Source organism: Rhinolophus sinicus, linkage group LG01, assembly GCF_036562045.2.
Source record: "Rhinolophus sinicus isolate RSC01 linkage group LG01, ASM3656204v1, whole genome shotgun sequence".
NCBI classification, from domain to species: domain Eukaryota; kingdom Metazoa; phylum Chordata; class Mammalia; order Chiroptera; family Rhinolophidae; genus Rhinolophus; species Rhinolophus sinicus.
This window is the reverse complement of record NC_133751.1, coordinates 98,175,459-98,189,849: the sequence shown is the minus strand read 5'-3', so window position 1 is coordinate 98,189,849 and position 14,391 is coordinate 98,175,459. Positions and strand designations below refer to the sequence as shown.

Below are 14,391 nucleotides of genomic sequence, written 5' to 3'. Positions count from 1 at the left end.
GTTGATAATACATACGAAGTTTCTAAACTTTTGACCGGATTTGAAAACTAATGCAGAATATGACTTCTGCTCAAGTAGAGAATTTAAAATCTACACCAAAACACATTCTGATAGCTACAATCAGCAAAATCTAACTTCACAACAGAAATAGTACCAATTCCTTGTAATTAATACCTTAGCAGCTGATACCTTTATGAGTAGCATCATTTAATGACTTAGTATTTTCTTTTTCTTTCTCCGTCAGGGCCTTTTGCGAGAGGCACTTACAAAAAGCACTAGTTTTGGCGACGCTACAACAAACATACACGTAGTATAATGATAGATTTTACTATGCTAACAAAGTATTGTTTATAAAGAAATTTTTATAAATTCAAAAATAGGTTGTTGGTAACATGATTACCTTTAAAGCATTGACTTTCATTCACAACATTACTTCATTAAACAGAAGTTCCATCCATAAAATGTTCTACATCTTTTTCCTTTTTGAAAAGGAGGTAAATAAAAGCAGGTAAGATACTCGTAACTTCTAGTTCAACAATATCAACTTCATTTCACAGCACTGATTAGTAGAGAACATTTTCAATTAAAGTGGTATACAATTTACAAAAATAGAATGATTATATAATTCAAAACATTATCTTCCATTATGAAGAATGTGTGTGTATGTGTACACGTGTGTGTTTGTGTATATATACATATACATATTTCTTATAAGTTTCACTATTAAATAGCCCTTATTCAAGTATTTTTTTCTGGTATCTCTTGAAATAGTCACCTTACTATATTATTTGTAAATACATAAAAAAATAGAAGGTTAATCTAAGAAAAGGTTAAAAGTTTCAGTGTACTTGACTTAAATATCAGCTGAAAACCTGATTAGAATTCACTGAAAACCTGGTTTGAATTCAAAACAGGTTTAGATAGCATATTAAGTTTAACAACTTAATAAAAAATATAGCTATATTTAAGTGTCAAATATTTAGTAAATTTTCAATGCGCTAACAGAGCAAAATTAAAAGTTTGTATTAACCTATTCATTACCCAATCTTAAACAATCCCCAAAATTCATTTATATAAGTAAAATAATACACTAATATACAATATACCTGCTTACAAACACATAGGTAGCCATAAATAAAACTTTATTCTTTAATTTCATTTACAAGCTACCAAATATTATGTATCGTACACAGTGCCGAACACTTAAATGGCTGTGGTCATGGAAGGATCCAGACTGAATGGAAAGCTTGTAGATAAAGATAAAAGCAAAGTAATACTGTAACAGAAAGGTGGCGAAAACATGGTTTTGCCATAATAAAATCAATCAGATTTATAATTAGACATGAGTTCTGGATGAAATAAAGTCTGAGTGCCATGCGATTCTCAGCTTTATTGTTTGCAGTCTGGCTAAAGTCTGTATAGTTATTTTGTCTTCTGCAGTTATTAAAATAAAAAAAGTTAAAAACTATAGCAGCACAAGCAAACCCTGTGACAAGAAGGCAAGGGTTAAGGACTAAAACAAGTTTATACAGTGTGTATAGGGCAAGTGTGTGCCGTTCATCTTCCATCGGCAGGAGTTCGGCTGAGGGACAGCATGATTCGGGCAAACCGCTCACACAGCTCCAGCGTGGAATATGCGGGTAACTTCGGCGGCTCCTGGAAGCCTTTAATCTCTGTAGAACAATCGAGCAGTTTTGGCAGAAAATCTGTCAGCTTCTCTTGGAGATGTGCTGCAAATACAAACAATTAAAGGTAACTAAGGGTAGAGAGGGAGGGAGAGAAATTACCATCTTCAACATGAATTATTAACTTGGAGTGGTCAGTTCATATTGTCTTTTCATATAAAGTAATTACTATTTTGGGGGAAGAGGTAAAATATAAATGGCAACGGCTTAGTGTGAACAGCTTAGTTTGTAAATAAAAAAAGTAATGACGTGAATATTACAGAGTATAAAGAAAAGAATAAATAACACCTAATTCTAACTGCTTTTAATCCCAACAACCCAGGTGTGCACTAGCATTGTTTAAACTCACCTTCCATTTCTTGTCCAAGGTAAGAACACCATCGATTTCTCATATCTTCCACAGCGAGTATATCTTTCTCTTCCATCTCATCCACCAATAACAAGGGCAAAAATGGGACAATAAACTCATTCATGATAATCAGACCATTGTTTACTTCTCGATCCTCTCCAGATTCAAAGAGTTCTGCAGCTTGCTCATTTAATTTCTTAATGCAACGAGAAAAAGAATAGGTTTGTTTCCTTTTTAATGAAATAAAAAACACCTGTATGTGTAAATACTGAAGACAATCTAGTAAGTATGCTCCGAACAGTATTAGAACAAAGAGCAATCAGGAAAAATAAATGGGGAAAATACTGTTGTCATGATTTTAAAGTTCATGTTCAGCTAATACTACTTTGATCATCACTATAGGTGCCAATTTTTATTTATTCTCGAGGTGAGCTCCCAATTCTAAAATTTAGTAAGCAAAGTAATTTTAAAAATAAGGAAATTCAGACTCTATATTAATTTTGAAAAACTCTTCATTATCTTCTCTATAAATGTCAACTGAATATATTCCTTGGGACAACAATATAAAGGTAATCGATCCATTTAGCCCCTGAGAAAATTCTTACTGAGTTCATGTTATGTGCCCAAAACTGTTCTAGATGCAGGGGTACCCAAGTGATTAAAAGAAAACTCGTGGAGCTTACAATTTGGTTCAGGGATCAGCAAACTTTGTCTGTAAAGGACAAGATAGGAAATATTGTAGGCTTCAAGAACAATAGTTTCCGTTGCAATTACTCAACCCGGCCATTGTTGCACAAAGGCAGTCTTATATAATATGTAAATGAATGAGCATGACTGTGTTTTGATAAAACTTTATTTATAAAAAAACAAGTGATGGGCTAGGGCACACACATGCCCAGTATGCTGACTCCTGATCTAGGCGAACTGAGAAATCCTTAAGATAAAAAATAGAGACGTAAGAGATAGATAAGGAATACAGGTAAAATAAGAGCAATAATATTTAAGGGTTTATGTTTGAAATCTTGTGTTTATAGCATGATACATATGATTTTTAAATGACTATAGTTTTAAGCTGAATTTTAAATAAAAATTACATCATTTGTGTTTATATTATGCCATTCTTGTGCAATTTGTCTTTAGTTTGCAGAGGGGCTTATGCTAAAAGTCTAACTCAGCCACCAACCAATGACCTAATTTTGAGAAAATAAGTAACCTCTTAGCTTCAGTTTATCTGAAAAACAAGATACTATTATTATACTTCCTTACATAGTGGTTAAGAGGATTAAATGAGATTAGCCTTGAAGTATCTACTATAATTTTTACAATATGCAAAGACATATTAAGTTATTATTCTGAAATTTAATGTTAGGTTTGGCATGATTGGGCTTGTCTTCAGAAAATTCTGGAAGTAGTATATGAGATTACAGACTAGAAAGGGGTGGCGACTGAAATCAAGAAGCAGAGGGGACAGAGGAAGGAGGGTGAGAGCCTCACGTAAGGCAGAAGCACAGGGTGTGAAGAAGACGGTATAGAAAATAGTGAAGCAAATGAAATCAAGGACTTGGTAACTACTGAATGAATGGAAAGACTGAATTAAAACATGTCCTGGAAATACCTTAAAATATAACCTGCCCAAAACCAACACTGTTTACCCTCTTAAGACTCCCCAGAGCCAAACACAAAACCAGAAAGTCATGCAGCTTTGATGACTCTACTTTTTTCTTCCCACTCATCCAATATGGTACATAAGTTTGTGGTACAAAAAAACTGCTATAAAGATTTTTAAAAAGTTTGTAATAGCAGCAATATTCAGCATAAAGAGAGTAAAAACATTTGAGGAAAAAACTACTAATGACTAGGTGAAAAAAAAGGATACTGTATTACCATGATCCTTTGACCGATGTTTTATACTGCTACTTATAAAAACTCAGACCTACCTATCATTTTTCTGGAATAATGGTAATTCCTTGTGCTCTATGCAGCCATTCCTCTTCTACCAAAAAAGGGAGTGGTGGAGTGATGAAAAAAATCTAAATATAAAAATGTAACCATACCGATTCCATTTTAAGAACATTTATGGGTTATCACGTGCAACACTTGGGATCCATGAAGAAGGGATAAAGAACTGAGTGCATTCTCTCATCTTAAGGGAGCAGACCTGATTATAGACATCATCATGATTGCTACCTCATCAGAGTTTATAGAGCAAATCACTTATATATGAGTTTGGAAAATTCGCCCAATGTAAGACAAAAAGATAAAGTAAAGACATACTATGTGTATTCAACTTACTAGTAAACATTCTCTTCTATAATGTGATATCAACTCTTCATCATGTCCTCTGTATGGGCCTTTGGACAAGAGCTCTTTGTTATTCTGATAAGCACAGATAAGGAACAGCAAGGAATCTATGTAACTTAGAATGAAAAAAAACATATAGCATTAGTATTTCTTATTTAAAAAGTCAACAAGAATTACAAAACATTTTAAATAAACATTTAAATTTTTGGTTATCCAGAACAACATGATGATAAAAAATGTCATCGAATGCATTATACACCTGAGAGCATTGTTTTAGAAACAAAATAGTCATGGGGATGTAAAGTACAGCATAAGGAATACAGTCAATAATATTGTAATAACTATGCATAGTGTCAGGTGGGTATTAGACTAATAAGGGGGAATCACTAGTAAATATCTAACCGCTATAATGTACACCTGAAACTAATATAAAATAACACTGAATGTCAACTATAGCTGAAAAAAATTTTTTAAAAAGCATACATCTGAAATCAGGAGATAGTTATACCTTAAAAGTAAAAAACAAAAATCAAAAAACAAAACAAAACAAAGGCCATAATTGATTGATTTTGGTAGTTCATTTTGTCTACTTTGGCATTTATTTTCCTGTTGTCTTCCATTTAGAGTCAAAATTAAGACATATGAAAGTCAACAAGCTACTTATTTAACAACGTAATATCCCTTTTGTATGAAGGAAGGGTGTTACTTTGTTTTTTGATCACAAACATCTTTTGGTTCATTCAGTGACTATTTGGTCAGGTTTCTTTTCGATGCACAAGCACAGTTCTAGATGTTGAGAAGAATATAAAGACAGAGGGGAGAATATCCAAAGGAGATGACAGAAGTAGGACGGGAAAAGAACAATGCCTCTAAATCTGGGAAACCTAGTGGGATGCAAACAAACAAAAGAAAATACCAAATAAAAAGCTGACAGGGTAGACCTTTGTATTATATTTAATGTAAGTAATATTGTATGTTATATTAATAAAATCTAGGTATTATGAAGTTCAAACTGGTTTTTAAAAAGGGAGAGGAAAAATGTTTAAGAGTGCTATAATTGCCTCTAAAATAATTATTCTTCTCCTAATATGCCACAGGACAAAACACATACAACCATATATTTGTATAACTGAAATACAGAAGATATTTCAACATAACTCCATTGTTTCAGTTTGTCCAATCATAACATATCTTCCCATAGATTAATTCAGAAAAATGTAATAAAAAGTGAAATACAATAAAAAACTATCTTTAAATTCTAGGGTACACTGCCAATCAGTGTTATTATTATTTAATTTCTTATGCTTAGATACAAATCAATTCTATACTCCAATGATTAAATGTAGATTTGGAAATTAATGTACACATTTGTGACAAGTCAAATTACATACCTGAAACTATTTCTTAAAAAAAAAAGTTATTTTATACACTTATTGAAAAAGGCTTCTTCTAGGAATTAGTTTTTGAGAAAGCTTAGTATTATGAAACTTAACTTTGAAATAATATGGACACAATCTCAACTAAAGATTTTTTTGTTTTATTTATGAATAAAAAAAGGAAATGATAATATTAAATGTTGTTTTTTGCCACTAAGTTGAAGGAGTCTGCTGGCACATCTACCTTTTCTTTTACAGCTATTAAGTTTCCTGTTAAAAAGGTCTTCTCTGAATGACATTCATATCTGGCCTCCTAGACCTGAGTCACCTCCCTGAGAATAGCCCTGAAACCGAGACCTTGTTCCAATTTTTGACTGAGGTGCACAAAATGTTCCATGCTTTATCAACTTTTAAAGTCTTATAAACACATTTTCAAATAATTCAGAGTAAGATTCAGCAGTCTGGTTACAAGATTCTTATTGAAGATAAAATAAGACTACGGAGCCTGGTAGATTCTCTATCTTCACATATACTACTGTAAAATTATGGTTACTAAAAACATGATTTTACTTCACTATTCATAGAATTGACAATGACTCATCAATAAGTGTTCCTTTCATGGCTTTTAAGTGCTATGTTTTCCTTAAAAACAAGCCTGACAGAAACTTTTGGCAGTATTTTATATGCTGCTAGCTATGGTAACTGCTGTATTTAAAGCGATAAAATTAACTTCTTTACAATATTCCATAAACACAATTTGTTACCATTACTAACTTTCTAGTTGATTCTTCCAATTTAATTAACATTTGCTATATTAGAATACTGACCTTTGAACAAGAATAATAAAATCATGAAATTTCAACGTATTTCCCAGTTATATCTTAAAGACCTTTATCAAATGTTAAATTAAAAAAGCTAATGTACACTATGCAGAGAGCTAGAAAGTGACAGTTTAATCTTTTTAATTCTTACTGAATGAGATAAATGTGTAATACTTTCTGTGCTTATCTGATTTCATTAAATTATAAAGAGTACAGGGGTCTCTCTATTTTAATTTTTCTCTCCCTACTTAGTTGTGTGACCTTGACAAAATTATCACATTGGGGAGTTTAGTTTCTTTATCTGTAAAATGGAAATGCCTTTTTGGTCTTAGACACTAGTCAATTGTAACATGTTAATATTTTTCTCACATCAATACAAATCTCAGAAATCCTACTGTGAATTTGAATATTCCCAGTAAAGAAATAAAACTTTGACCAAAAAAATAACAATAAAGGAGAACTATTAATCAAAATAGTTTATTTCAATGACCAATGTGAATTATCTTATAAATTATGCAATCACTAGGACTTTCATAATTTGTATCCAAGTATTAACATTACTTTTTAATTTTATGTGATACTTCTAAAATTGTGATGTGTAAAAATAATAACATTGCGTCCTGTCAAACCAATAAAGTAGCACTGCCCAACAGAACTGTCTGTAATTATGGAAGTGTTTTGTATCTGTGTTGGCCAATACAATAGCTACTAGCCTGATGAGGCTACTGAACATGTGAAATGTGGCTAGTCTGACTGAGAAATTAAATTTTCAGTTTTAAAAAATTTCAATTGTCACACATGGTTGGTGGCGACCATGATGGATGGCATAGCTCCAGAAATAAAGATCTATGTTGTCATTAAAAAAAAAAAATAGCATCATTATCTCAGTGGGGGGTGGGGGGTGGAAAAGGGGAACGGGAAAGGAGAGTAAAAGAAGAAAGAAATCAATATACTTTTCACCTGGCTGCAGTAGAGCACTATCTAAAATACAACACTTTTTAAAACAAATCACTTGTCAAGTAAGTTAATGTTAAAGGATATGAATTAAGAAATATGTGCAGAAATAAGTAAATGCAAACTAGTGAGTATCTGTAATGGTAAATAATCAATATCCATCCTTTTCTTCTTGGTAACAATTAAAATAATAATACGTAACAATATTACAGTTAAAACCATTTGTAATTTAAATGAAAAATAATCGACAATGTGTCCGTTTTTTGTATTTTTTATAGAACCTGAAAGTTCAGGCAAAGAGACACACTGGAATCACTGTCTCTAACGTGAGGTCAAGATTAGACTCAGACAGAATATGAAAAAGGAAGGTGCCCCGCAGGCAGACGTCAGGGAACACCAGTATTCCACGTGCTAGGCTACCAGCTTCTTTGGTCCCAGCAAAATTCTAGGCTCCCATATGATCCCGTTTTGTCCTAAACTTCAGCTGCAGTGTTTGAGACCAGATAAAAACAGACACTAATGCCAACCTTATAGATCTAATTTAAAACAAAAAATACACTGTATCTGAGGTATATGAAACACTCTGTACTAACTGTGCAATTTCTCTGTAAACCTAAAACTGTTCTAAAGTAAAATGTTTATTAAAAATGTTTAGTGTGAATAAAATCTTCTCTATAGATAAGGTCTTATCTGAACAGAATTAAGTACAAAAGTTAATCTCTTCTTTTCAGATGTGTCCATTTTCCCTTACCTTTCTCTCTGAAAATTTTCTAGACCAATTATGAGATACATGGTTGTTTCCCTGAATTTCCTGTAATCCTGATGCCACTCCTGTAGGTGAAAGAAATATTAAAAGTGTTCACAGGAAGGTATTAAAACTACAATGAAAACTATTCACAAAGTAATACATTGTTCTGGTAACTATTTGAATTAAAGAGTTCAAAATTAAGATAAACTAGACTTAAACCAAGACTTTAATTTCTGATAAACGAGACTTTATTAGTAAAATTATAAATGTAAAAATTATTAGACACTGATGAAGAACTAAACAAAAATCTCATTAGACGTTAACAGAAATACAAAGGCAGGATAATCAATCAGGCTATCTCTCTCTCAAAAAATTCCTCAGTATAAAAACATATTAAAATGTTACATATCAACATCACACTGAACATAGGAGGTAAATGAAGTTACTACTTTAACACAAACCAAGCTTGAAGACTATTATTTGATGCCAAATTAAGAAAAAAAATGTTATATCACAATACATTTACTTAACCTTTTAATTTTGCCAAATTGTGTTACATTTGATTTTAAATGTGGTAGCTAAATAGTCTATTCATCTGAGATAGAATGAAAAGGACAAGTGCATGTCACACTTCACTGTCCTATCTCCACAAACAAAAACAATACAGTGTATGTGTTAGGACTAAACAATTGAGAACTGACATCCTATAACATTAGAAAACAAACAAAAAATCATGATTTTTTTCTTAACTTATTTAATAAAAATCGATTAACTAAAGTACAATATAGGATTAACCTAAACAACATACTGATAATAAAAGCTTTTACATACACATTATTATAAGCAAATGAAAAAAACATATAAATTAGTTATTGGCCAACTATATTCTCCCTGGATATAAACCATTTTAATTTAAATTTTTGAGGCATAATTTTCCTATTAGTAGACTTTAATAACAAATAAAGGCAAAATCTGTCTTGCAAGTACAAAGTTAGCTTTCCCGGGAAGGTATTCAAATTGCCACTCGACTGTCATCAGAACTACCGTAGAGTTGTGAGCAGGCACACCTTTTCTACAAAGGGCTAGACAGTCAGTATTTTAGGATCTTCAGGCCACGCAGTCCCTGTTGTAACTACTCAACTATGTGACTGTAGTGTGAAAGCACACATAAAAAAATGGCCGTGTTCCAATAAAACTTTATTTTTAAAAATAGGAGGCAGTGAGCTGGATTTGGTCTGCAGGTCAAGGTTTGCTGACCCCCGACTTAGAGCAGGACAAAGATATGTATGATGTACAAAATCCAAAAACATGTTATGTGAATAGCTGTAAGATTTAACGGCTCTGCAGTTTAAAAGAATATGAGAAATTTACAGAATAAAAGTATGCTGAATCCAACGTGATGAAGCAACTCTGGGAGGGGTTGCAGAATCACATCACAATTAACAGTTAAGTTCTGGATTTTGGAGACAGAGGTAGAGTTAGCAACAATTTGCTTGCTGTCTCTCATATATATTATGTGTCCATTTATTTGTGAATATGTTCCTAGATCTTCTATTAGGCTTTACTGGTCTAATTGACCTAGTCTAATGTTACTATTACACGCATAATAGTAGAAAAAGCCTTTCTATCTTGTTCTTCAAGGATATCAAGACTAGACTGAGATCTTCGCATTTCCAAAAAATTTTTGGATCAGCTTAACAAGCTTCCTAAAACAACTTGCTAGAAGTTTGGTAGGGACCGAATCAATGAACCATTTAGAGGAAAAGTGTCCGTTTTAAATACCAAGTTTTCCAAACACGATGCACATTATCCATTAATTTAGATCTTCCTCAATGTCTCCTAAAGTCACCCACATTTTTTGTTAAATTCATTTCTAGATATTCCACAGTTTGGGATGCTATTGTAAATGATATCTTTCAAATTTTCATTTTCTGATTATTTGTTATTGATATAAAGGAATAAAATTGATATTTGACATAGATTTGCATGTTGCAAAGCTCTTATTAGTTCAATAAATTTATCCGTGGATTCTGTTTATATTATCTAAGTACAAAATTGCAAATGATAACTTTGTTTCTTCTTTTCTAATCTTTTACTTTTTGCTTATTTCTGTTGCCTTACTGCCCTGATTGAACTTTCAGTACCATTCTGAATGGAAGTAGTGATAGCAGATCTCCCTGTGTTTTTTTCTGGTCGCAAAAGGAAAGCTTTCGATGTTCACAATTCTATATATTTGCTGTAATTTTGCTGTATTTTGTTTTTTGAGGCACTCTAGCAGATTAGTTACCTTATTTTCCAGGTTAGCTAAAGGTTTTCATAAAAAAATGAGTGTTTTCTGTATCTTTCCTTTTATCTGTTATAACATAGTAAATTACACTGATTGTTTATAGGAATCTAAAATAATTAAGATTTCCATAAACATTAATCAAAGGCACTCATGAAAGCAACTAAATATTTACTAGATTTATAAATTTAAAAAAGACTGTATAGTTAAATGCATATATGAATAATGTATTATAAATATTAATTTAATAATAAACATATAAACATATATACCATATATAGTATAAAGTTAAATTTAAGTTTGAAGAAATACTAGGTATTTGAATTGGCAATTGAACAAAAAAAAGTATTTATTTTAAAGCCAAAGAAAACACGAAGAGAATTTTGTGCACAAAAATTACTGCAAGCACAATATCAGTACTTATGTACCTGCTCTCTCATATGTACAACACTGTCCAATAACGACAAATACATATTGCGCTGAATGATTAAAATGAGTATCTAACAACTCCCGAAATGTTATGAAGCAAATAATGAAACAAATACAGCGTGGGTTCTGTACATTATAGCATTTAAGAATGCAGGTTCCGTTAACTTCGGGCAGATTATTTCACTCCTCTGTGTTTTATTTTCGCAGGTGCTTAGTTGTGCTAAAATGAAAGGAAGATCAGGGAACTACAGAATTCCTTAATCTACAGTTTAACCTCTTCAACGGCACATTACCTCATATTCCTCCAAGTTTACTTCTTCAGGTTTTATCATTTCAAGTTTGGCTTGAGCAACTTTCATTATGTTGTGACACCTTTAAATAAAAGACATAATCCATAAAGCTGAAAAATGTGTGTTATACAAAATTAAACTACCCAACACCATGCAACTGAAGTCCATTGTCACTGAACAATACTGTTTTGAGGAAACAACTCCCAAATAAACTTAGGTGAAAAACATGTGTTTTGGACCAATGTTGGGTAGCTACGAAGTATATAAAGAAGACAGCAACTATGTTATATTTATATATGGATTTTAAATTACATTTTATTAATAAAGATTGCATAGGTTAAAAAAAGTGTTGTTTTAAATAATTTATATTATTAAGCAAGCTCAAAAGACATTTTCCTCCAAATGACATTATCTGTAAACAGTTAAAAGGAATCCAAAATGTGCCTAATATTTCAGGTATGAATGCAAATATTCCAATAAATTTTATGATGAGAATCATAGCTTAAAAATCCCTAGAAAATATATGTAGTTATCACCCATCTTACTCTGTCTTTCAAGCACAACAGAAATTAGGTTATGAAAACAAAATGACTATTTGCAGTCCCCAGGACAAACAATTGTCAAAGAATGAAAAGTCAGTGTGATTTTTCCATAAATACCTTCCCCAAATTCAACAGCATATATTTATTGGAACAGTGCATTGACAGCCCAGATCATAAGGGTCATAATCAGTCATATTTCTGAGCTCTTTGTAGTCATATGTGACAAAATCATGATGCCAACTTTCTACACAAAAGTAATAACAGTCAACACTCACTGAGCACTCACTTTCTACCAGATACTGTTCAAAACCATTTACTTGTATTATTTCACTTAATCCTAAATTTTAATACTGACACATGTTGAAGAAGGAATTAATCCTAGAAGCTTTATTTCTCCTCATATTCTAAACATATTTTTCATTCAGTATTTTTGAGACAGTCATAAAATGATAATCATTTATTTCAGAATTAAAATGTGATTACAATGAGGCCTGTTACTTTTAATAGTATTCATTCTAACTAGGTTAAATTAAAAATTTTAAGATTAGTAAATAGTTTTATAGGGGCTTCTAAGAGAAAAATGTGTTTTGGTAAACCAAAATTAATTTAGCCACTTATCTGACCCCAAACATCCAGTGTAAAGATTGAGAAATTCTTTATTTCTCTAAAATATTGAGTCCCAAATGGGTAGTAGTTATAATCTTCTGTGTATCATTATATTGCTTAGTTCAGTACCTTGGTTCACAAAATGTACTAAAACGATTTGAATTATTTTCAGTTAAACTTTTAAAGGTCATGATTATAAACTGCAGATGAACTACAAGGCAACTGTTAAAAAAAAGTGAAGTCAAATTTTGTGCTGTTCTTACACAAACATTCAAAAATTGCATTGAGAGCTTCAAAACAACAAGAACAACATCAGCATATGAATTAGATATTTCACATTTTCAAATTACCTTTCATCAAAACTCAAATTTCTATCTCCAAATTGTTCTAGCAATGTTTTCTCAATGATTTTCTTTGGTGCCTGGTTCTGGATAAAGTAGACCACTATATGATGTAAACGATAATCTGTTTCTGGTGGGGTATCTTCTTGGGCCAATTTAACCAACCTTGAATACTCCAACTTAATTGCCTAGAAAATGTAACACAATGCCAATTTTGGTTAATTATAATAATTAAATCAATCAATATTGTAACTTTAATTATTCTTGCATTCCAATGCTTTTTTTCCTTTTAAAGTAGGTAGTACATCTAAGATAGTATATCTAAGAATATTGTTCCATGTTCCATAGTTTAAAATAACTTTGTAAAAACTGACTACATAAACCTTAACTTATTCCTTCACTATATAAATATTCTTATTGTTTCCGCAGAGAGACGTGGCAAAATAAGTAATACATCTAAGCTTACTATGTAATTTTATAAAACTTATCAGAGCCTGGTCAAAGCCTAATCAGAAGCATCCTAAGACTGAGAAACTAAGTCTCTCTTACCCTATGCTTTCTAGCCTCTGTTTGATGTATAATCTCATATCCCAAATTCTAGGGCTGAAATACAACTCCTAGAATACTCATATCTGAAGGAAAATGGATGGTTCTTGAAAGTATAACAATATCACTACAACTTTTAGCTGATTAGTCCACAAATAAGAGATGAAAAGCAAGCCCTGAGATTGCAGTTATCATACAATGAATTCCTTGTTGCTTCAAAAATATTTGCATTTTATTAGTGTAATTACTTATTAATATTACCACTCTTGATGTTTGAGATTTTCTTTATAGAAAGGAACACCTCATAATTTATAACAAATTATAATGGGATATAAATACTAATACGCTTCCACACATGAACAAATAATCTGGAAAATATCTGGTCATATAGAAATATGTGTAAAGTTATATATCAAACACTGGTGTATACAAGAAGCCCATATGATTAAAGATGGTAATTTAAAAACTATTTATATTAGACATATCTAAATTTTAGCCCTATTAACCATAAAGTATTTTGGGGCTGCATGCAAAATATATTACAAAAATATCCATTCTACTGGAAAGGTTTTTCTTTATTAAATGCATGCCTCTTTTAAGCAATTTTTGGCCATACAGATATTAGCACCTATGTGGCTGTATTTTACAGAGGGAGAAAATGTAACTGACAAACATTAAATGAAATGTGGTAGTTATATATTCTTATACTTCATTAAGGGGAAGGCTAATAAAGTCTTTTCTATATAGATTAGCACTGTAAACAGAATAAGATAATTACTTTATAGCTACAATTAAAATTTCCAACTCTTTTTTAGGAGGTGTGTGTGTGTGTGTGTGTGTGTGATTCTAAAGTTTTACAGCTGTGGTTAAAAATAGTCATGAAAATTAACTGTATTTTGACATGTAAGATTATCAAGGTTCACTTCTTAGCATACCTAATTAGCGCACATAAGCTTTGCTTAGAACTCTTCAAAAACTTCCTACTTTCCAATTGAAAAAAAGGCACATGTTCCTTTAATAACCACACTATACTAAATCTGAGAAAAAATATCAAACTAAAAGTCAATAACTGTTCTTCCTTATTAGAGCCTTTAGACAATGATTGTTATAGGTTATTAC

At 31.5% G+C, this 14,391-nt stretch overlaps 1 protein-coding gene across 6 annotated transcripts in view; it reads right to left on the bottom strand.

The window, feature by feature from the left end:
• Positions 1-311: 311 nt before the first annotated feature.
• The window catches only part of USP25 (ubiquitin specific peptidase 25), a 117,196-nt gene continuing 103,116 nt past the window's right edge, over positions 312-14,391 (bottom strand). For all 6 annotated transcript variants that reach the window (XM_019748906.2, XM_019748900.2, XM_019748902.2 and 3 more), the window contains 6 exons: positions 12,736-12,914; positions 11,241-11,319; positions 8,238-8,317; positions 4,327-4,450; positions 2,035-2,230; positions 312-1,730 (listed from right to left, as the gene is read on the bottom strand). In XM_019748906.2, coding sequence (XP_019604465.2) covers positions 1,558-1,730; positions 2,035-2,230; positions 4,327-4,450; positions 8,238-8,317; positions 11,241-11,319; positions 12,736-12,914 — 831 coding nt within the window. In that variant the 3' untranslated portion in view covers positions 312-1,557. The remainder of the gene's footprint in view (positions 1,731-2,034; positions 2,231-4,326; positions 4,451-8,237; positions 8,318-11,240; positions 11,320-12,735; positions 12,915-14,391) is intronic.